The 24,608-nt window shown below is 44.4% G+C and overlaps 1 protein-coding gene across 2 annotated transcripts in view; it reads left to right on the top strand.

The window, feature by feature from the left end:
- LOC146771199 (E3 ubiquitin-protein ligase TRIM39-like) overlaps positions 1-24,608 on the top strand; it is a 155,735-nt gene that overhangs the window by 91,534 nt on the left and 39,593 nt on the right. For both annotated transcript variants that reach the window (XM_085640306.1, XM_085640305.1), the window contains exons 5-6: positions 23,217-23,239; positions 23,793-23,908. In XM_085640306.1, coding sequence (XP_085496432.1) covers positions 23,217-23,239; positions 23,793-23,908 — 139 coding nt within the window. The remainder of the gene's footprint in view (positions 1-23,216; positions 23,240-23,792; positions 23,909-24,608) is intronic.

Genomic DNA, 24,608 nt, shown 5'->3' with positions numbered 1-24,608 from the left:
ATACATCCCCTCTCAAACTGTAAACTCACCTTTAAAATTAGTTAGTTGTGAAAGAAATGTGACACTCAAACAGCAGATTATCAGAGCCAGGATCTCTGTTGTGTTCACCTCTCTCCTCTCAGCAGAACCAGATAATGGCAAACTTTCCCTCTATTTTTCCACACATATACATGTAAGTTTCAAATCTCAGTGCTTCCCCCTTTTTTTCAAATGTAATCACACATTTCTATTGGTTGAAAACCAACCCTTTTCCAAAAGTACCCTTCCCCCAACTTGACTTCTGCCTAGTACCCTTCCCCCAACTTGACTTCTGCCTGCTACCATAGCAACAGCTCATGGAACACTGCTGTGTAGAGTTAGGTCAGAAGTTCGACACACAATGTTTCAATTCCACAGAGCAAGAGTGCTTGACTTTTCAAACCTTACAGCAAATCCATAGTACTGTTCTTTGGTTACACATTTTTTTGTACCAATACAAAACATGCTTCTATTAATTTACACATACAGCCTAGTTTTTATTCTAGAATGGTATGAAACAGCCAATCAGTTCTTTTTGTTTTGAAAAAAATATGTATGCCTCCATTTCCAAACTGTCTTTCTTTTCATATTGCCATTCTACTGAAAGACACCTCCTGAGTGCATCCAGTTCTCCTTTGAAGATGTTCACAGTGTGGATTGTAGGGCACAGCTATGTCTTCTGGAGTGAAAAGTTTGCAGAGAAAACAGGTATGGTGAGAGACCTTGCTTTGCCAAATGTAGACATTAAATGGATTGGTCAGAGAGGGTTAAAGTGGCACCAATTGATGCCATTGGTGAAATCCTTCATGCAAATCCAACACCCTGACCTCATAATAGTGCACTGTGGTGGCAATGACCTAGGCACTTTGACTGGGGTAGGTCTGGAAATGCTTATGAAGGACACCTTTGCACAACTGTTTACACTTTTCCCTAAAACTGCCTTTGTGTTTTCCAACATATGCCAAAGGCAAAAATGGAACTGGTCCAATCATTTCTGTCCGCAGATTGACAAAGCAAGAAAGCACGTCAACAAATCTGTTTCTGCTTTCCTCCGTGACTATGGTATGGGTGCCATTTACCACAACAACTTGCGTTATGACATGCAAGACATTTATAGAGGAGATGGTGTGCACTTCAATGATGAAGGGAACAGAGTCTTCCTCTTGAACCTTAGACTCTGCATCGGTACTTACTTGTAGGTACCACTAAAAAAATGACTTCATAAACACAACAGCTCTTTTTAGAGCTCCCTAATTTCTAAACTCTTAAATCTGCTTTTCATTTATTTATTTTTTTTTTTTTACCGTACGCTTACCGTAAGCTTACGGTACGCGTACCCCGTGATTTTTTTTAAAATCAATAAATGTTTTTTTTGTACTTTTCTGTCCTTCTTTGACCCCCTTACAAATGTTAGGGGGTCTGTAACTCTCCTCATTGCCCCCTTTCCTTGTTTTCTCTGTTTTTTTTCTGAGTGAAACACACAAAATGGCGGCCGCCGCTTCCTGGTTTCGGCCGATTCGAATGTTTACTAAGATCTATGGGCCAATCAGAATCTCCTTCGCGCACGCCATGTTTCTTCCGTACGCTTACCGTAAGCTTACCGTACGCGTACCCCGTGATTTTTTTTAAAAATCAATAAATGTTTGTTTTGTACTTTACAGTCCTTCTTTGACCCCCTCACAAATGTAAGGGGGTCTGTAACTCTCCTCATTGCCCCCTTTTCTTGTTTTCACTCTTTTTTTTTCAGAGTGAAACACAGAAAATGGCGGCCGCCGCTTCCTGGTTTCGGCCGATTCGAATGTTTACTAAGATCTAAGAGCCAATCAGAATCGCGCTCGCGCACGCCACCGTACGCTTACCGTAAGCGTACGGTAAGCGTACCGTAAGCGGGCTCAGATATATATATTGATTTAAAGGCTATTTTCTCAGAATCTACTGAACAGATTTACACCAAACCTACAAAAGGCACTTCCTTGACCTAGGGACTACCTCTCTGCCAAATTTTGAGTAATTCTGTTCAGCCGTTCGGGCTGTAGCTCGTTCTAAAGGTCCTATGGAAAAATGCATGGGAAAAACGCGTTTTGGGACCCCCCTTTTATCTCAGCCCCCGCTTGACGGATCCCCCCGAGACTTTCAGGGTAGGAGCGGAGCGTAGCGCCCCACCTATTTTGAGAAATTCGCGAGGATTCGTCGACCGGCGCCAAAGTTATTCAAAATAGAATGTTGAGGTTTTCCTATGGAAAAGGGGTCCTAACTATAACTACCTACTGGCGACCGCCAGTAGGTAATATACATATATATATATATATATATATATATATATATATATATATATATATATATATATATATATATATACACACATATATTGACGAATCCTCATGAAATTTTCAAAATAGGAGGGGCGCTCCGCTCCTTCCCTGAAAGTCTCGGGGTGATTCGTCAAGCGGGGGCAGAGAAAAAGGGGGGGTCCCAAAACGCGTTTTCCCCATGCATTTTTCCATAGGACCTTTAGTCCAAGCTACAGCCCGAACGGCTGAACAGAATTAGTTGAAATTTGGCAGAGAGGTAGCCCTCAGGTCAGGGATGTGCCTTTTGAAGGTCTCGTGTAAATCTGTTCAGTATTTCCAGAGAAAATTGCATTTAAAAGCATATATATATATCTATAGGCGCGCTCCGTGCGCGTACGGTAAAACTTACCATACGCGCACGCTGCCGTGCGCGAGCGCGATTCTGATTTGTTGTTAGATCTTAGTAAACATTCGAATCGGTCGAAACCAGGAAGTGTTGGCCGCCATTTTGTCTCTCGCAGTCTGAGGGGGTGAAAAACAAAGGTGGAGAACGTGAAAAGGGGGCAGGGTGGACAGTTCCTGACCCCCTAGCCTTTGTCAGGGGGTCCCAGAAGGACCCCCAAGGGCAAAAATTTGTTATAGTTTTTTTTCGAAAGATCGCAGAATGCGCGTAGCGTGCGCGCACGGCGTAAACGGAAAAGTTCCGCGAACGTCGTGTAACAATTCCGCAAACTACGCGTACCGTGCGCGCACGGCAAGAATTTTTTTTTAAAAAGGAGTGATTAAAAAAAATTAAAAAAATTGTGAGGTAAGGTTGGCTCTTAAAAGAGCCGTTGTGTTAATACAGGGACAGAGGAAAGAAAGAATAAATGGGAATATTAACAAGGACCACAGATGTGCTGGTCTATCTTATTGTTTATTAGGAAAACACTGGTCTCCCCATGAACAATTAGTCCATAACATCTGGTGCACCTCATTTGTACCCTCCGAAATCGAGGGTTCGTTTCCAGAGGAGCAGAAGAGGGTGATGCTCCCACCACAGAGGAAGGGCTCAGCTGATGTACTCGGCTGAGCTTCTGCGGATGTGCTCGGGTGACTTACTGGGGAGTTTGCTCTAGTATGTCGAGCATAAGTCCCGGGATGTACATCCCTAATGTGTCTAACCATAGAGAAATTTCCAAATGAATACTTCTTCCTTGGATTCCCTCTAGATAAGACACGGTCACAAAGCGTGCAGGTGACTAAAGGAGCATTCACCTTTTTCTGCCCCTCTGGAAAAGTGAAATATTCCCAAACAAAAGAATTCTTTTGTTTCCTCCTTCTCTATCTGATGATGCTGCTGCCAGGCTCACTCTCAGAAGAGGACTGCTGCTCTGCCATTGTATCTCAATGTCAATTCAGCTCCTTCTCCTAGGAGATCACAAGCAGTAATGAGGGGAATGGGTGTGGTGTTGGAAGTTTCTGGATATGCAACAAGTTTAAACCCATGAAAAGTGTTCTTTTTGGATCACATGACCTACCGTACGCGCACCGGAAGCTTAGCGAGCGCGTACGGTAAACGTACGCATGCACGAACGTAAGACGTACGCATGCGCAGACGGAGCACGCACGAACGACGCATGCACGCATGCGCATTAGAGGCACTCGCACAACCGCGTACGTCGGTTCCGCGTAAGGCGCATGCGCGAACCACGGCAGCGTGTACGCGTCGCAGGCGAAGTACGTATGCGTATGTATGTCGCGTACGTAGCGTACGTACGTCGCGTACGTACGTCGCGTATGTACGTCACGTACGTCGCATACATATCACGTACGGAGCGCGTAGCGTCAGCTTACCGTACGCGCACGGCAAAAATTTCAAACAAAAAAAATGTTTAAAGGGTTGTAGAAGATAATAACTGTGTTGTTCAAATATATGTAAACAATAATATATAAAAAGTGAACCATTCCATATTGCAGGATATAGTAAATATATGATTATATACATAGGTAGGATACATAGGTGCGGTGCGCGCACGGTAAAAAAACCTTAAAAAAAAAAAATACATAACTTAGCATTTGAAAAACCGTACAAATTCACTGAAAAAACCATAGGTTTCACACACGTTATAGTTAGGAATTAGCATTTAAAAAACCTTGCAAATTCACTTAAAAAACCATAGGTTTCACACATGTTATAGTTAGCAGGACATTTCACTTGAAAAAAACCAATGAAATTCCCCCGTTATAGTTAGTGCAGGCAACTATAACTCACGCGACCGCAATCCTCTGCTGATGACGTCAGATATTACATCGCTGATGACATATGTGTCTTTCTGAAAAATAAATATTTGTAATATATGTATAGCTAAAGACTAATGGAAGAAGACATGGGTAAATAAGTGTCTAAATACAGTGATGTAATATCTGACGTCATCAGCAGAGGATTGCGGTCGCGTGAGTTATAGTTGCCTGCACTAACTATAACGGGGGAATTTCATTGGTTTTTTTCGAGTGAAATGTCCTGCTAACTATAACATGTGTGAAACCTATGGTTTTTTCAGTGAATATATATATATATATATATATATATATATTCACTGAAAAAACCATAGGTTTCACACATGTTATAGTTAGCGGAAATTTTACTGATAAAAAACCAATGAAATTCCCCCGTTATAGTTAGTGCAGGCAACTATAACTCACGCGACCGCAATCCTCTGCTGATGCTAATACTGTATTTAGACACTTATTTGCCCATGTCTTCTTCCATAAATTTTTAGCTATACATATATTAGAAATATTTTTTTTTCATAAAGACACATATGTCATCAGCAGAAGATTGCGGTCGCGTGAGTTATAGTTGCCTGCACTAACTATAACGGGGGAATTTCATTGGTTTTTTATCAGTAAAATTTCCGCTAACTATAACATGTCTGAAACCTATGGTTTTTTCAGTGAATTTGCAAGGTTTTTTAAATGCTAATTCCTAACTATAACGTGTGTGAAACCTATGGTTTTTTCAGTGAATTTGTACGGTTTTTTAAATGCTAAGTTACTTTACGCCATTCGTGGCGTGCACGCCCACTTAACGCAGTTCGTTCCGTGCACGCATGCCCACGTTACGCACCGTGCGCACATGGAGGACATATTATGCGCTTCCTTGTGATAGGTAATCTGTTAAATTTAATTTGTAAGTGATGACAATAATATGCCATGCACAGAGAGTGTTTTTTTTTTTTATTAAAAATTTTTGCGTACGGTAAGCGTAATCGGCGAAATTTTCAAAAAATAAAAATTTACCGTTTTTGGCCTTTGAGGACTCAACTAACATGGCTATGTGCATGGGCACTGTCTAAACAGCCCCTTTATATGTTTTTTGCCTTTGTTTACAGCCCCCCCCTCAGAGTGCGAGAGAGAAAATGGCGGCCGCCGCTTCCTGGTTTCGACCGATTCGAATGTTTACTTAGATGTAACAGCCAATCAGAATCGCGCTCGCGCATGCCACCGTACGCGTACGGTAAGCTTACGGTAAGCGTACCGTAAGCTGGCTCAGATATATATATTGATTTAAAGGCTATTTTCTCAGAATCTACTGAACAGATTTACACCAAACCTACAAAAGGCACTTCCTTGACCTGAGGACTACCTCTCTGCCAAATTTCTAGTAATTCTGTTCAGCCGTTCGGGCTGTAGCCCTGTCTAAAGGTCCTATGGAAAAATGCATGGGAAAAACGCGTTTTGGGACCCCCCTTTTATCTCAGCCCCCGCTTGACGAATCCCCCCGAGACTTTCAGGGTAGGAGCGGAGCGTAGCGCCCCACCTATTTTGAGAAATTCGCGAGGATTCGTCGACTGGCGCCAAAGTTATTCAAAATAGAATGTTGCGGATTTCCTATGGAAACAGGGTCCTAACTATAACTACCTACTGGCGACCGCCAGTAGGTAATATATATATATATATATATATATATATATCGGAAAGTTCAAATTCCTGCTACTTCCACTCAACGGCGGCGAAGAAGGAAACTCGGACCCCGCTGGACTTCAGGTAAGATGTTTTATTGCAGATCACAACCCACGCACGACGCGTTTCGGGCCTCAAGAGCCCTTGATCACATGAAAATTGACCCTTGGCTTTCCACTTTTAAATGTGTTTTGAGTGTACCACCCACTTCCCCTAATTCTGTGTCACATGGTAATGAACAAGGTAGAAAGACTTACGATATGTGCTTGAATAAGCTAACTCCATTGTAGGAATATGTTACATGTAAGTCTTAATCCAGATATATGTTTTTTACATTCTTTTGCATATTTGTATCGTGCAATCAATACTATTACAGGATAAATCCATAGAATTATAAAATATAGCAACAATTTAAGATAAAAAACGAACTCTTTAACTGGATAAATCCAGTACCATGGCAGAAAAAGAAAGTGCATAAGTGCAATAGCAGCAAGATGAAAATTTAAGAACAGTGTTAATGTGCAAAAAGTGCAAAAATGGTGCAAGATGTGCAAACTATTTCATTATACAGTGCAATAGGTAAAATACCTCATAAAATAAGTTACAATGTAATAAATATGTAAACAATCAAGAATATTGATAACAGTAAAATTCCATTTCTTTAAAGAAATGTGTTTTTAAGTACTGTTAAAAAGCATATACTGTAAGATTGCACATAGACAAAAAAACATATATTCTTTTGTTTTTTATTCTAAAAACTATTTTGTCATAGTTTTTTTGATTCCTTTTGTGTGTGGGTGGCGACAGGCTATATTCTTTATGTTACTCTTTCTACAACACACATCTTTTTGTAAATATTATGTACAGATAATCTGTAATATTATTGATGATAATTAAAAAGATGAAACATGGATCATGACCAGATTATGTTGTCATATGTTCCCATTTTGTATCATTACTATATCTTTTTTCAGTGTACCCATTCATAGGAAGTTGTGCATATCCTCTGTGTTATTCAACCCGTTTGGCCATTTACTGTCGAATTCCAAAATGATCCTAGTTTCTAACTGTCTTAATTTACGCTCCCTATTCCCACCCCTTCGTGACTTAGGGACAGCGTTAATGACAAAGTATGTTAGACAGTTGATATCGTTAGCATGGGTTCGCTTAAAATGCCGTGCCACCGGATAAGCTGGATCACTATGTAAAATGGCCCTAATATGCTGCAATATCCTGACGTGCACCTGTAGCTTCGTACTCCCAATGTAGTTAAGGCCACAAGTGCACGACAGGACATACACAGCATACTCGGTTTTGCAGTTGTAATGGCCACGTATTGATATTGGAGATTCACTGAATGGAGTTGTGTAATGGGTCTTGTTACAGCCAAACTTGCAAGCTCTGCAAGTTGCACATTTTCTAAAGCCGTTGCTGGGTTGTAACCAGCCAGCCGTTTTCCTGGTCTCTGGGGAACTTTTATCTAAGGTAGATCCCATGGTTTTGCCTCTTCTGAATGTGATCATCGGGGTTTCTGTTAATCTGTTGCACAGTACATTATCAGTCATCACTATAGGCCAATGCTTTCTAACTATAGCTCTAATTTTGCGTTCTTCATTGCTATAGGTTGTAATTAATCTTGGACTGTCAATCTTAAACGTTCTTGCATCTGATATACATTGAATCTCAGTGTTGGTGTTTTTAAACAGACTTTGCCTTGGACGTGTGCTTGCTTTTCTGATAGCATCGCCAATGATCTTATCACTGTACCCTCTGGCTTTCAATCTTCCCACCATTTCACTAGTGCACACATTGAAATCTGACTCATTATTGCAGATCCGCTTGAGTCTCAGAATCTCTCCATAAGGGATACTTGCAATTAGATGCCTGGGATGTGAACTTTTTGCATGTAACATGATATTGCCCGATGTTGGCTTCCTATATAGTGTAGTAGCAAGTTTCCCTTCCCTAATGTGCACTAATACATTCAAAAATTCAATTTGTGTTTTATGTATGTGGGATGTAAAGACAAGGTTCATGATGTTTTTGTTGATGTCTTCAATAAATGCATGGGCTTCTGCCTCGTTCCCTTTCCATAATATAAAAACATCATCTATGTATCTCAAGTAAGAAACTATGTGTGTCTCAACCACTGCATGGTGTGCCTTGTTGAGAACCTGTTCCTCCCACCAGCCTACATGCAAGCATGCGTAGCTGGGGGAGAAACAGGCTCCCATCGCCACGCCTCGTTGCTGTTTGAAAATATCTTTATCAAAAAGAAACAAATTGTTGTTGAGGCACCATGAGATGAGCTCCAGAATGACTTTGTTGTGTTCATAGAATTCACTAGATCTTTGATCTAAAAAATGTTTTACCGCTTTTAGTCCCTGGATGTGGTCTATACTGGTATATAATGATTCTATGTCTAAAGTAATCAGACATAGATCATCAGTCCAGCTAAGTTTTTCAATTTTTTGTAGAAAATCGCCTGTATCTTTAACATAGCTAGGTAAATCTTTAACTATGTTCTGTAAGAAATGATCAATATATTGGCCAACTTTTTCACTTACGCTGTTAATGGCCGATATGATGGGCCTGCCAGGGACGGGCATGACATTTTTGTGTATTTTGGGAATTAAATATAACACTGGTAATACTGGAAACTCATTATACATAAATTTGTACTCCTCAGTTGAAATGAGACCTTCACGTCTCCAATGTGCCAGCTTTTTGTGTAAAACTGTCTTGGCTGTATTGTATTCTTTAATGCTAGATTTAATGTAGCAACTTTCATTATTCAGCTGTCTTTGCGCTTCCAAAATATAATCTTTTTTCGGCCATAAAACCAAATTCCCACCTTTGTCCGATTTCTTTATAACCACATTATGATTTTCACTTAGCTTTTTCATTAATTTCTCATACTCTCTTTTTTTGAAAAACATATTTCTTTGTTTTCTAGTTTTATTGATTTTGTGGTTCAACTTTTTTAGATCATTGCTGATCATATCATGATATGTATCAACAGCGTCTTTCGGCATTAGTGGTACAAAACATGATTTAGATTTAAAAGGACTGATCCCAGCCCCTTTCTGTATTTGTTTTTTTTATATATATATATATACACACATACATATTCACTGAAAAAAAACACAGGTTCCAGGGACGTTATAGTTAGTTGGACATTTCACTCGAACAAAACCGTAGAAATTCGGCTGTTATAGTTAGGTGAGCTACCTATAACTCGCACACCCGCAATGCACTGCTGATGACGTCACATATTACATCACTCATGACATGGTCAGTGACATCACTGATGACATCTCAAATGACATCACTGATGACATCATCCACGTGATAATCTGATGCACCTCCTCAAACCCTAATATAACCTTTGATACCCCCACTCTAAAATACAGACTACCATTTTCAAAACCATAGACACACCAAAACCAGTTATTACATACCCACTCACTGATTCCTAGGTCTACACGCAAGTCCACTCATTCACTCATACATCCAGTCACTTATCAATACACCACTATCATTTGCACTCATACACCTATACAGACACTCACACATCACCATAGAGTTACTCACACATCTAGTCAATCATGCAAAGAATCATTCACACACCCATTTACTCACCTATACAGTTATACACACATCACCTCAATTATTCATACAGATGCTAACACATACTTACTCTCTTATACAATCACTGATACAAGCACACACTCATCCATACAGCCACTCTCACAATCACTCACTCTCACATATAGTGATTTATATACCCTAACACTCACATATACTGCCTTACACATATATAGTTACTCACACATGTACTACTGAGACAACCATTCACTCACCAACACACCCATACACACACTCACCCACCCCTACAGCCCTTCACAGATGCACTCTTGATCCCATACACCCAGTGAATTACCCACTCACACAATAATGCACAGTCACCCCCCCCCCCCCCCACCTACCCGCACAGACATTCGGTGGTAACTGACTCTGACTAACCAGGCCTGAAGCCAGTGCTATGCTGAAAGACACTTCGAATACAGTGAAAACACCTACATACACTAGGGTGCACTATGGGTTGGGGTATCCCTGTGATTGGCATGACCTCCCCTGTAAGGCCCTAGTACATAAAAGGGCAGGGGTATTAAAACTACCTCTAAGTCAGAGGTGCAGAAAGAGGCAAGAGAAGTGCAGAAAGAAGCAACAGGTGTGCAGAAAGAGGCAAGAGGGGTGCAAAAAAGAGGGAAGAGGGGTACAGAAAGGCACAAGGGGTGCAGAAAGAGGTAAGAGGGATACAGAAATTTGCAAGAGGTACAGAAAGAAGCAAGAGCAGTGCAGAAAGAAGCAAGAGAGGTGGAGAAATAGTGAAGAGGGTGCAGAAAGAGGCAAGAGGGATACAGAAAGAAACAAAAGAAGTGAAGAAAGAAGGAACAGAGGTGCAGAAAGAGGCAAGAGGGGTACACAAAGAAGCAAGTGAGATGCAGAAAGAGGCAACAGAGGTACAGAAAGAAGCAAGAGAGGTGCAGAAAGAAGCATCAGAGGTGCAGAAAGAGGCAAGAAAAGTGCAGAAAAAACCAAAAGGGGTGCAGAAGGAGGCAAGAGAACTGCAGAAAAAGGCAAGAGATGTGCAAGACGAGGCAGGACAGGTACACAATGAGGCAAAAGGGGTACAGAAAGAGGAAAGAGGGGTGCAGAAAGAAGCATCAGAGGTGCTGAAAGAGGAAAGGGGAGTGCAGCAAGAGGGAAGAAGGGTGCAGAAAGAGGCACAAGGGGTGCAAAGAGAAGTAACAAAGGTGAAGAAAGAAGCAAGAGAAGTGCATAAAAAAGCAACAGAGTTGCAGAAAGGGGGAAGTGGGTGGAGAAGGAGGCAAGAGGGATACAGATAGAAGCAAAAGAAGTACAGAAAGAAGCAGCAGGGGTGCTGAAAGAGGCAAGAGGAGTACAGAAAGAGGGAGAGGGGTGCAGAAAGAGGTACAATGGGTGCAAAAATAAGCAGCAGTGGTGCAAAAAGAGGCAAGAGAAGTGCATAAAGAAGCAACAGAGATGCAGAAAGGGGGAAGCGGGGTGAAGAAAGAAGCAAGCGGGATACAGAAAAAACAAGAGAGGAGCAGAAAGAAGGAACAGAGGTGCAGAAAGAAGCAGCAGGGGTGCAAAAAGAGGGAACAGGTGTGCAGCAAGAGGGGTGCAAAAAGAGGGAAGAGAGATGCATAAAGAGCCGCAAGGGGTGCAGAAAAAGGTAGGAGAGGTGCACAAAGAGGCAGGAGAGGTACAGAAAGAGGCAGGAGGGGTGCAGAAAAAAGATAGAAAAGTGCAGAAAGAAGTGAGAAGTGCAGAAAGAAACAAAAGACGTGCAGAAAGAAGGAGCAAAGGTGCAGAAAGAGGCAAGAGGGGTACGGTAAGAGGGGTGAGAAAGAGGCATGAGGGGTGCAGAAAGAAGCAAGAGAGGTGTAGAAAGAAGCAAGAGAGGTGCAGAAAGAAGGAACGGGGTGGAGAAAGAGAGAGGTGCAGAAAGAAGGAAGAGAAGTGCAGAAAGAAGTAACAGAGGTGCAGAAAGAGGCACGAAGGGTGCAGAAAGAGCATGAGAAGTGCAAAAAGAGGCAACAGAGGTAAAGAAAGAGGCAACAGAGATGCAGAAACAGTCAGGAAAGGTACAGAAAGATGGAACAGGGGTGCAGAAAGAGGCAAGAGAAGTGCAGAAAGAGAAAAGAGTGATGCAGAAAGAAGCAAGTGAGGTGCAGAAAGTAACAAAAGAAGTGCAGAAAGAAGAAACAGAGGTGCAGAAAGAAGCAAGAGAAGTGCAGAAAGAGTAGAGGGGTGCAGAAAGAGGTACAAGGGGTGCAGAAAGAGGCAAGAGAGGTGCAGAAACAGACAGGAAAGGTGCAGAAAGAGGGAACAAGGGTACAAAAAGAGGCAAGAGGGGTGCAGAAAGAGGCACGAGGGGTGCCCAAAGAAGCAAGTGAGATGCAGAAAGAGGCAACAGAGGTACAGAAAGAAGCAAGAGAAGTGCAGAAGGAAGCATCAGAGGTGCAGAAACAGGCAAGAAGGGTACAGAAAGAGGCAAGAAAAGTGCAGAAAAAACCAAAAGGGGTGCAGAAGGATGCAAGAGAACTGCAGAAAAAGGCAAGAGATGTGCAAAAAGAGGCAGGACAGGTACACAATGAGGCAAAAGGGGTACAGAAAGAGGAAAGAGGGGTGCAGAAAGAAGCAAGAGAAGTGCAGAAAGAAGCATCAGAGGTGCTGAAAGAGGAAAGGGGAGTGCAGCAAGAGGGAAGAGGGGTGCAGAAAGAGGCACAAGGGGTGCAAAACGAAGCAACAGAGGTGCAGAAAGAAGCAAGAGAAGTGCATAAAAAAGCAACAGAGTTGCAGAAAGGGGGAAGTGGGGTGGAGAAAGAGGCAAGAGGGATACAGAAAGAAGCAAAAGAAGTACAGAAAGAAGCAGCAGGGGTGCTGAAAGAGGCAAGAGGAGTACAGAAAGAGGGAGAGGGGTGCAGAAAGAGGCACAAGGGGTGCCAAAATAAGCAACAGTGGTGCAAAAAGGCAAGAGAAGCAAGAGCAGTGCATAAAGAAGCAACAGAGATGCAGAAAGGGGGAAGTGGGGTGAAGAAAGAAGCAAGCGGGATACAGAATTAACAAGAGAGGAGCAGAAAGGAGGAACAGAGGTGCAGAAAGAAGCAGCAGGGGTGCAAAAAGAGGGAACAGGTGTGCAGAAAGAGGCAAGAGGGGTGCAAAAAGAGGGAAGAGGGGTGCATAAAGAGCCACAAGGGGTGCAGAAAAAAGCAGGAGAGGTACAGAAAGAGGCAGGAGGGGTGCAGAAAAAAGGAAGAGAAATGCAGAAAGAAGTGAGAAGTGTAGAAAGAAACAAAAGACTTGCAGAAAGAAGGAGCAAAGGTGCAGAAAAAGGCCAGAGGGGTACGGTAAGAGGGGTGTGAAAGAGGCACGAGGGGTGCAGAAAGAAGCAAGAGAGGTGTAGAAAGAAGCAAGAGAGGTGCAGAAAGAGGGAGCGGGTGGAGAAAGAGAGAAGTGCAGAAAGAAGGAAGAGAAGTGCAGAAAGAAGTAACAGAGGTGCTGAAAGAGGCACAAAGGGTGCAGAAAGAGCAAGAGAAGTGCAGAAAGAGGCAACAGAGGTGCAGAAACAGGCAGGAAAGGTACAGAAAGAGGGACAGGGGTGCAGAAAGAGGCAAGAGAAGTGCAGAAAGAGAAACGAGTGATGCAGAAAGAGGCAAGTGGAATGCAGAAAGAAGCAAGTGAGGTGCAGAAAATAACAAAAGAAGTGCAGAAAGAAGGAACAGAGGTGCAGAAAAGTCAAGAGGAGTGCAGAAAGAGTAGAGGGGTGCAGAAAGAGGTACAAGGGGTGCAGAAAGAGGCAAGAGAGGTGCAGAAACAGGAAAGGTGCAGAAAGAGGGAACAAGGGTACAAAAAGAGGCAAGAGAGGTACAGAAAGAGGGAACAGGGGTGCAGGAAGAGGGGTGCAGAAAGAGGCAAGAGGAGTGCAGAAAGAAGCAAGTGAGGTGCAGAAAGAAGCAAGTGAGGTACAGAAAGAAGCAACAGAGGTGCAGAAACAAGCAAGAGAAGTGTAGAAAGAGGCAAGAGAATTGCTGAAAGAAGCAACTGAGGTGTAGAAAGAAGCAAGAGAAGTAAAGAAAGAGGCAAGTGAGGTGCAGAAAGAAGCAAGAGCAGTGCAGAATGAACCAACAGAGGTGCAAAAAGAGGCAACAGGGGTGCAGAAAGAGGTAGGAGAGGTACAGAAAGAACGAGGCAAGAGAGATCTAGAAAGAGGCAGGAGGGGTACAGAAAGAAGGAAGAGAAGTGGAGAAAGAGGCAAGAGAATTGCTGAAAGAAGCAACAGGTGTAGAAAGAAGCAAGAGAAGTGCAGAAAGAGGCAAGCGAGGTGCAGAAAGAGGGAAGAGAATTGCTGAAAGAAGCAGCAGAGGTGTAGAAAGAAGCAAGAGAAGTGCAGAAAGAGGCAAGTGAGGTGCAGAAAGAGGGAAGAGGGTGTGAAAGAGGCACGAGGGTTGCAGAAAGAAGCAAGAGAGTTGCCGAAAGAAACAAAAGAAGTGCAGAAAGAAGCAAGAGGAGTGAAGAAAGAGGCAGAAAGAGGCAAGAGGGGTACAGAAAAAGGAAAGAGGGGTGCAGAAAGAGGCACAAGGGTTGCAGAAAGAAGGGACATGTGCAGAAAGAAGCAAGAGAAGTGCAGAAACAAGCAACAGATGTGCAGAAAGACGGATGAGAGGTGGAAAAAGAGGCAAGAGAAGTGTGGAAAGAAGCAACTGAGATGCAAAAAGGGGGAACAGGGGTGGAGAAAGTGGCAAGAGGGTGCAGAAAGAAGCAAGAGAGGTGCAGAAAGAGGCAAGAGGGGTGCAGAAAGAAGGAAGAGGGGTTCAGAATGAAGCACGAGTGGTGCAGAAAGAAGCAAGAGTAGTGCAGAAAGAAGATATACATACACACACACACACTCCTACATAATGTAGGAAATGCAGACAGCACAAATAGGAAAATAGGAAACAATGAGCAGAAAATTCCTCTCAATATTTCTGTCATTCTATAGAAGGTTCTTGCATGAATTCTAAGAAATTCTGATTTACATGGAGGAATTTTAGCCACATTAAACGCAAAAATACTCAACCCTGCAGAAAGACAGCGCATCTCTTTACTATACAGTCGCTGCGGTGTATATCTTGTGCGGACCTGTAGCTCTGAGATGTGCAGCACCTATGAATCTTTCATCTGTACCTCTGAGGTGTAGATCTTGTGAGGGCCTGTATCCCAGAGATGTACAGCACATATACATTTGTAATTGGTACCTCAGAGGTGTAGATCTTGTGAGGGCCTGTAACACCAAGATGTACGGCACCTGTAATCTGTACCTCTGAGGTGTAGACATTGTGCGGACCTGTAACTCCGAGCTGTCCAGCACATGTGCATCTGTACCTCTGAGGTGTGTAGATCTTGTGCGCATCTCTACCTCAGAGATGCATGGCACCTGCGCATCTGTACCTCTGAGGTGTGTAGATCTAGTGAGGATCTGTACCTCCGAGATGCATGTCAGTTGCGCATCTGTACCTCTGAGGTGTGTAGATCTTGTGTGGAACTGTAGCTCTAAGATTTACAGTGAGTGTGTATCTGTACCTCTGAGGGTTGTAGATCTTGTGCAGAACTGTACCCCAGAGATGCACGGCACCAGTGCGTCTGTACCTCTCAGGTGTAGGTCTTGTGTAGACAGGTAGGACCGAGATGTACAGTGCGTGCGCATCTGTACCTCTGAGGTGTGAACATCTTGTGCAGATTTGTACCTCTGAGATGTACAATGCGTGTGCATCTGTACCTCTGAGGTGTGTAGATCCTGTGCAGATCTGTACCTCCGAGATGCATGCCACCTGCGCATCTGTACCTCCTGAGATGTGTAGATCTTGTGTAGATACATAGGTCTGAGATTTGTACAGTGTGTGCGCATCAATACCTCTGAAGTGTGTAGATCTTGTGCAGATCTGTACTTCTGAGATGCACGGCACCTGCGCATCTGTACCTCTCAGGTGTTTACATCGTGTGCGGGCATGTATCTCCAAGATGCAGAGCACCTGTGTATTTCTACCTCTCAGGTGTAGATCTTGTGTAGACCCGTAGCTCTGAGATGTACAGCGCGTGTGCACCTGTTCCTCTGATATGTAGATCTTGTGTGCACCTGGGGCTGTATGATGATCCCGTTCTTTGTGCTGCTGCTGAGGAGAGGTTTGCGCTTCTCCATCTTCAGAGGATCTATTCATATCTAAATATATTGGAGTTGGTGCATATGCTTTTTGACAACAGAGCTCAAAAATATGAAGAGGGAATTACTGCCCATGCTCCCAATGCAATAAATATTTTTTATTTTACAGAGTTTTATAAACCCTATTTATGCCTGTGCTGACCCTTTCAACATGGCCAAATTAGCATACCCCTATTTGGCATGCCCCTAATGGGCATATTTAACTTACCTCTAAGTCCCTAGTAAATGGTATCAAGTGACAAGTTAAATACTGAATTTAAAGGCATCTTTATTTATTGCTTAGACGTTCGGGACAAACCAAAAAGGGGCTTGTGACCCACAGTTTGGGAAATACTGCTATAGACTTTGATTACTCAACACCAAACTCGGACAGTTTTGCAAGTCATTCAAACACGGTGGACAGTCATAACATTCTTCCTATTACAAGTGACCATAATTGGGACATTCACATCACATATACATCACATTTGAAATTATGCATACAAACAATTTTGACACCGTATACCTCATAGCCGACATCACATGAAAAGCCACTAGCAGTCAGCCCATATCAATTTGGATGTACCAAACCGGATATAAAGAGATCAGAAGCTGTGAGGCACATTAATATCACAAATATCAAAGTTTCAAATGCAACTTCACATTTCTTCCTCTTGGATTCTCACATTGTTTCCCTATCTAAAAACTGATCTGTAATGATAAAGCTAAGCTGGGCAATTCATGTATTTAAAGCTGGTGTGACTCTGTGCCTCTCCCAGTCTTTAATGTATATGTTTGAATTGGTATGCACTTCGTATGAAGTCAGTTTTATAATTTACAACACTAAAAACATCTTTAGGCTATGCAGTAAAATAATTACTAAGTGTACTGTGAAGGAGTGGTGAAGTGTTTACTTTCAGTGTGTGCACCATTGTAAATCGCACAGTTGTGCAATACAAAACTGTTATATTTGGTAGTGCAGGTTCTGGCTAATCAATATCTGTCAGGTAGAATAATTGCTAGAAGGTACAAGATAGGGAGAGGATGTTGCTTAACGGCCAGAGCAGCTGACTTTGAAGCTGGGACCCAGGTTCGAATCTGGCGGTAGGCTCAAGCATCCTGTGATTCTGGGCAATTCCCTTAAACTCCCTATGCCTAGAAATGAATGTGTCCTTGTGTAACGCAACTGGTGCTCATGCAAAGCGCTCTGATACCTTCGGGTCGAGTTAGCGCTATATAAAACTGCAACAAAGAAAGGTGAGAGTGACTCGATCTCCGCTTCCCAGCAGAGTGGTCGCTCCCCCTGTGACTGTGGTATCGTACTTGCAGCGCTTTGCCTCTACCGACTGCCAGCTGTGTGCTCTGACTGCCGCTTTGCCCAATTACATATTTAATTGCCAGCGCTAGTTGCATTGTCTTATATTTGCCAACTTTATTCCATTACTTGCAGCGCTTTGCCTTTACCGACTGCCAGCTGTGTGCTCTGACCGCCGCTCTGCCCAATTATATGTTTAATTGCCAGCGTTAGTTGCATTGTCTTATATTTGCCAACTTTATTCCTGTTTTTGCATTCTCCCCCAAGCGTTCTCGGCGTTCAGACCCCTCCGCCTCCATTTTGTTGATTGTTGTCCTCCGTAGCCCGCCCCGCCTCCCAGCTGAGACGCCCTCCCACAGACAACAAACAGCGCTCCAGTACCTGGAAGCGCCGTGACTCGATCTCCGCTTCCCAGCAGAGTGGTCGCTCCCCCTGTGACTGTGGTATCGTACTTGCAGCGCTTTGCCTCTACCGACTGCCAGCTGTGTGCTCTGACCGCCGCTTTGCCCAATTACATATTTAATTGCCAGCGCTAGTTGCATTGTCTTATATTTGCCAACTTTATTCCATTACTTGCAGCGCTTTGCCTTTACCGACTGCCAGCTGTGTGCTCTGACCGCCGCTCTGCCCAATTATATGTTTAATTGCCAGCGTTAGTTGCATTGTCTTATATTTGCCAACTTTATTCCTGTTTTTGCATTCTCCCCCAAGCGTTCTCGGCGTTCAGACCCCTCCGCCTCCATTTTGTTGATTGTTGTCCTCCGTAGCCCGCCCCGCCTCCCAGCTGAGACGCCCTCCCACAGACAACAAACAGCGCTCCAGTACCTGGAAGCGCCGTGACTCGATCTCCGCTTCCCAGCAGAGTGGTCGCTCCCCCTGTGACTGTGGTATCGTACTTGCAGCGCTTTGCCTCTACCGACTGCCAGCTGTGTGCTCTGACCGCTGCTTTGCCCAATTACATATTTAATTGCTAGCGCTAGTTGCATTGTCTTATATTTGCCAACTTTATTCCATTACTTGCAGCGCTTTGCCTTTACCGACTGCCAGCTGTGTGCTCTGACCGCCGCTCTGCCCAATTATATGTTTAATTGCCAGCGTTAGTTGCATTGTCTTATATTTGCCAACTTTATTCCTGTTTTTGCATTCTCCCCCAAGCGTTCTCGGCGTTCAGACCCCTCCGCCTCCATTTTGTTGATTGTTGTCCTCCGTAGCCCGCCCCGCCTCCCAGCTGAGACGCCCTCGCCCCTCCCCCTCCACTATCCATATATGACAGGAGTTCCCGCGCGCAGCGTTTACGCGCAGCGCCCGCGCCCAACCTGCGCCGAAGGTGCGCCAAAGGTAAGCCCGTCTACGCCCGTCCGCGCCCAGCGCCAGACCCCCTGCCCCTCGCGCTGCCCAGCCCTCCCGCATTACCTACGATGCCACCACCCTCCTAGCCCTCAACCCCGGTCGCGCCCCCAACTGCGTCCAAGCCGCCCCTGGACAAACCCATGGACCTTTCTCCTGCTACTCCTGCAAATTCAGCGGCACCAACAACATCTCCGTCACGACCACACCACTGACTCCCGAACCCAACCACCTACAATGCATCCTTCTCAACACCCGATCAGTCCACAGGCACGCCATTGACCTATGGAATCTACTAGACACCATTTCTCCAGACGTCGCCTTCCTCACAGAAACATGGATGAATGCTTCCTCCGCACCAGATATCACCATTGCCATCCCGGAAGACTATAAGATCACTCGCAAAGACCGTACCAGCCACACAGGAGGAGGAATCGCTATCGTCCATAAGAAATCAATCCGCATCTCAACCAGATCTGACGCCAACCTCGCCAATTCCGAACACCTTCACTTCCAAATCCACATCGACCCCAAAACCACACTCAGAGGCACCCTCCTCTACAGACCACCAGGACCCCGCGCGAAATTCAGTGAAGACATCACGGACTTCATCACTCCACACGCGCTCCCTTCCAAAGAATACATCCTTCTGGGAGACCTCAACTTTCACCTTGAAAAGAGCAACGACCGCAACACCACCACCCTCCTGGACAACCTCGCCAACCTCGGACTTAAACAACTGGTCACTTCCCCCACCCACATCGCAGGTCACACACTCGACCCCATCTTCACCTCCAGCAATCATGTCTCCTTCAGCCACACTGCGGATCTCCTCTGGACTGACCACAGCTGCGTTCACTTCACCTACAACAAGCCCAAACCCACCAACCACCTCCAACCAACTCTGCAAAGAAACTGGAACAAAATCACCACCGACCAGATCTCCTCTTCGCTCCTTCTAAACACCCCAACCCACTCCTGGGACCCAAACCTAGCCGTCGCCAACTTCACCCAATGGTTAGCCAACACCGCCGACACCTTAGCACCACTGAAAAAACGTCACAGCAAACCTGGCAACAAGAAGGCCTCATGGTTCAACGATGACCTTAAGAAGTCCAAGAAACTCTGCCGCACCCTTGAAAAAGCGTGGAAAAAAGACCCAACCACCAGCACCAAGGACGCCTTCAAAAACGCCACCCGCACTCACCACCAACTAATCCGAAAGGCCAAGAAAACAGCATTCAAGGATCGACTTGACAACAACGCCCACAACAGCAAGGAACTTTTCAACATCGTCAAGGAGTTTTCCAATCCCTCGGCCAACTCCAACGACATCACCCCCTCTCAAGCCCTCTGCGACTCCCTAGCCTCATTCTTCCACAACAAGATTGCAGACATCCACAACAGCTTCGACAACCAACCCGGAGCCCAACCCACCCAACCACATGCTGAACACTCCACCCCCGTGAACACCCTTAACGACTGGAACCCAATCTCCACTGAGGACACCATCCGCTTGATGAACTCCATCCACTCAGGATCCCCCACAGACCCATGTCCTCACCACATCTTCAACAAAGCAGACTCCGTCATAGCACCGCACCTCCGAGACGTCATCAACTGCTCCTTCAACTCCGCCACCTTTCCGGAAAACTGGAAACACGCTGAACTCACCGCCCTTCTGAAAAAACCAACAGCGGACCCCACCGAACTCAAAAATTACCGCCCCATCTCGCTCCTTCCATTCCCGGCCAAAGTCATCGAGAAAGCTGTCAACATCCAGCTCGCCGCTTTCCTCGAAGCCAACAAATCCCTCGACTCCTCACAATCAGGCTTCCGAGCAAAACACAGCACTGAGACCGCCCTCATCGCAGCAACAGACGACATTCGAACTCTACTGGACAATGGAGACACAGTCGCCCTCATCCTCCTCGACCTCTCTGCAGCATTCGACACAGTCTGCCACAGCACCCTTTTACAACGCCTCAGCAACATCGGAATACATGGAAAAGCACTTGGATGGATCACCTCGTTCCTCACCGGAAGAACCCAGAGAGTCCGCCTCCCACCATTCAAGTCCGAGGCCACCGAAGTCATCTGTGGCGTACCACAAGGTTCCTCTCTCAGCCCCACCCTCTTCAACGTATACATGAGCCCCCTCGCGACCATCGCCCGCCAACACAACCTCAACATCATCTCTTACGCGGATGACACTCAACTGATCCTTTCCCTCACCAAGGACCCCAGCACCGCCAAATCTAACCTACACGAAGGAATGAAAGAAGTTGCTGAATGGATGAAACTCAGCCGTCTGAAACTGAACTCAGATAAAACAGAAGTCCTCATCCTAGGTACATCCCCCTCTGCATGGGACGACTCTTGGTGGCCGGAAGCCCTTGGAAAAGCACCCATCCCGACAGACCACGCACGGAATCTAGGCGTTATCCTGGATTCTTCACTTTCAATGAACAGACATGTCAGCGCCGTATCCTCATCCTGCTTCAACATTCTTCGCATGCTCAAAAAAACTTTTCGCTGGATCCCCACCGAAACCAGGAAAACAGTCACCCATGCTCTGGTCACGAGCCGACTGGACTACGGAAACACCCTCTACGCAGGCACTACCGCAAAACTCCAAAAGAAACTCCAACGAATCCAAAACGCCTCAGCCAGAATCATATTAGACATCCCACGCAACGAACACATCTCTGGTCACCTGAAAGACCTCCACTGGCTACCCGTCAATAAGAGAATCACTTTCCGACTGCTAACCCACGCACACAAATCACTCTACGACATCGGACCAGAATGCCTCAACTCAAGACTGTCCTTCTACACCCCCTCCCGCCAGCTACGCTCCTCCAGCCAAGCCCTCGCCACTGTACCTCGCATCAACAAGACCACAATGGGAGGTAGATCCTTCTCTTACCTGGCTGCTAAAACATGGAACTCACTCCCCACCCACCTTCGCCTTACCCAGAACCACCTAGCTTTCAGAAAGCAACTTAAAACGTGGATATTTGACAAGTAATCCTCCTCCCCCCCCTTAGCGCCTGAGACCCTCTGGGTATGTAGTGCGCTATATAAATTCTCTGACTTGACTTGACTTGACTTCATCTCAGATACAGCCTGTCTGTGAAGACTGAGCCCTGTGGAATCAGTGGATAGACTGAGGAGACTCTGCTTGGTGTGGGTGAGCTCTCCATGGTGCTCTGCATTTGAATGGTAGGATCATAATTGTGGCTCTCAGAAATATCTCTCCTCTCCAGTGAAGTTCATATTGCATTAGCAGTTAATTTTCATTGTTACCTTGGAAATCAGGAGAGCATTTTCTCACCCAGCATAATGCAGTACAATTGTTCTGCTTTGTACATTTACCTAAAAGAGTATCATTTGAAAGGGCAAATGAAGCCTTTGCCGAGGCCCTCAGATTTCAACCTGAAATATACTAACAGGAAGTTCCAGTCTCCTTGCACATTTTGCTTAGCTGGAAAATAGTCTAAAGCATTCATGGGCATCGTAGGGGTGCAAGAAAGAAAAACATTCTTGTATCTTGTACACATTGAGATAGGAATGAAAAGGGTTATACGTGGTCCATTGCCCAGTATTGAAGGCATCTTTGGTTCTGGAGACAACTAAAAAACTCTTTGTTCATATCACCTTATCTGAAAGCTATCACTGTAAGCAAAATGCCTGAAAGCACAAGAAGCCCCCTGAAATGCATGCTAATTTTCCCTTACTGGAAATACGCAAAGCTGTTTTTTGCAATCAGAATGTACCTTTAATGGGCATCCTGGCTTGGGTTCTGTTTCTCTGGCAAAGGAGAGTTGGCCAGACTCCCTTATCGCCCTCATTAACTGTCAAGGCTTCTACTGCTTTGTATTCGTTTCCAATTGTGCATCGATGAAGTATCTCAAAATGAAGAAGAAGAAGTTATCTGTAACACGAATTCTCTAGTGTAAATATCTCTTATAGATTCAGGTACAAAATCACTTTGTTCCCCTACTGAGAAGAGGAGACTAATAAATTGTCTCAAACCCATAACAGCTCTACATTAGATCTCATGGCGGTAGAGAAAGCAGCAGCATTCCAGAGCTGGCCATTGAGATGTTTTAAGACCCTATGTCTACTGAGATTGATAGTGGCTTGTGTTGCAAAGCATGTCCTTGTGCACAGTTCCAGCAGAGCCCATATCAGAGAACCAGTGATACAAGTAAGTAACATATCCCTCAGTGTTCTAATATATTGTTGGTGACCATGCAGTGGCCATAATTCATATCTACCTAGCCAATTCTATCTTTGGTGGATTACATTACCTCTGTCTTGCCCTTTTTACAGTGGGAGGACCCTGGCCACATGGGGTATAGCATATGAGGTAATGCTACTCATATCAAATGGCCTCTCTGCATCAGAGACATGAAATCAAAAAAACACACCCACATATAATTAGAGATAAGGGCACTACCATGTTTGATGTCACAGTCAAATAGTTAGTGAAACTGATGTTAATGTTGTGTTTCTCTCTTTCTAGGATGTACAGAGTGTTATGGACAGGTAAAGCTCACTTTTTCGTGAAAACTCACTATGTGAAAATCTAGAATGGAAATATCACTATTAAACACAGATCTAGCTCAACGTGCGTGTAAGAGTTCTGGTAGTGGAGCTGTTCTGTTCAGTTTTTTCACTGAACTGCCACCTCATGCTCGTCCACTTTATATTGGAGGTTTTATTGCTTCCGAATGGGTGGCTCTCATTCCTTGTCTCTCACACAGCAAAGGTACCTTTCCTTCCTTACTTCTAAGAGGTCTCTCGTCCCCTGTTTAACTTGCGGTAGCAGCTTCCTGTCCATTCTTACTCTGAAAGGTCTTTACTCTTCTTTATCTCACAGTGGAGGTTCCCTGCTCATCTTTGCTCCTGAAAGTTCTCTCTTTCCTCCATTTTATTGTGCAATAGACATTCTCTGTCTTGGTCTATTCTCTTAGAAGTTCTCTCAGTCCTCTTCCCACCCTGTCTGCTACAACTCTTCTTCCTCCCTTTAAGTTCACTTCGGATCTCCCCAGACCGTAGAGCAGTGATGGAGTTTTGTTCAATGTTGTTTCCTTCCTAGGTGTGATAAAGTCAACAATCGCAAACCAGACATTAGATATCTGGTAAGGGAAAGCACTCTGGAGTGCTTCAACACACAGCATGCTTACATAAAGGAGAAGATCAAGACAATAAAAGGTAAACATCTGTCAGATTGTGGGACAGTCACATCAGGATAAGGAAGAAAATATTGTAAGTGAGTGACTTTATTGTATTTATCAAATGAGGACGATAAGTACACACTTGTATCAATTAAAAACTATCTGAAACAAATAGTAAATTAAATTAAAAAGACCACTACAAATGAGAACATCATTTTGATTAGGTGTAGGAAACTGTTAACAAATTATAAATTATCTTTAAAAACCTGTACACACAAATACATCAGTAAACTTTATGTAGGAAGCTATTTTAGCATACTATAAACAAGATCTACATATTTTATTAAAGCACTGATAAAGGACGGAAATTGATTCATAAAACATTAGTTAGGCACGGCTATAACACTCCTGATGTTAGCCCTAAACTTAACGGTTTGGGACAAGTAGGGGTGATATGTCCTATGGTTTCTGCCTTGTACCCACACAGCCTACAGCGCCTCTGCCTCTAAAGAAGGATTCCAAGATCTTTCACACTGGTGCAGAGGAGTGTGGCATATGCTGGATCTCAAATATTTCCTTTTTTTGTTGCCTCAAGGCCTGATTCTTGATAGGGTTTCTTACAGTTTAAGTAAGAGTTGTCAAACTTCAGAATGTTTATAGTTTGCTAGTGTTTCTTTCTTTTCCTCGATCATTTTGCCTGGGGATTCTTTTTTACTGTTGTTGTCATCCTGAATGGG

The sequence above is a fragment of the Triturus cristatus genome, unplaced genomic scaffold (genome assembly GCF_964204655.1).
Source record: "Triturus cristatus unplaced genomic scaffold, aTriCri1.1 SCAFFOLD_231, whole genome shotgun sequence".
NCBI classification, from domain to species: Eukaryota; Metazoa; Chordata; class Amphibia; order Caudata; family Salamandridae; genus Triturus; species Triturus cristatus.
The sequence above is the reverse complement of the archived record's forward strand: the minus strand, read 5'-3'. Positions and strand labels throughout refer to the sequence as shown.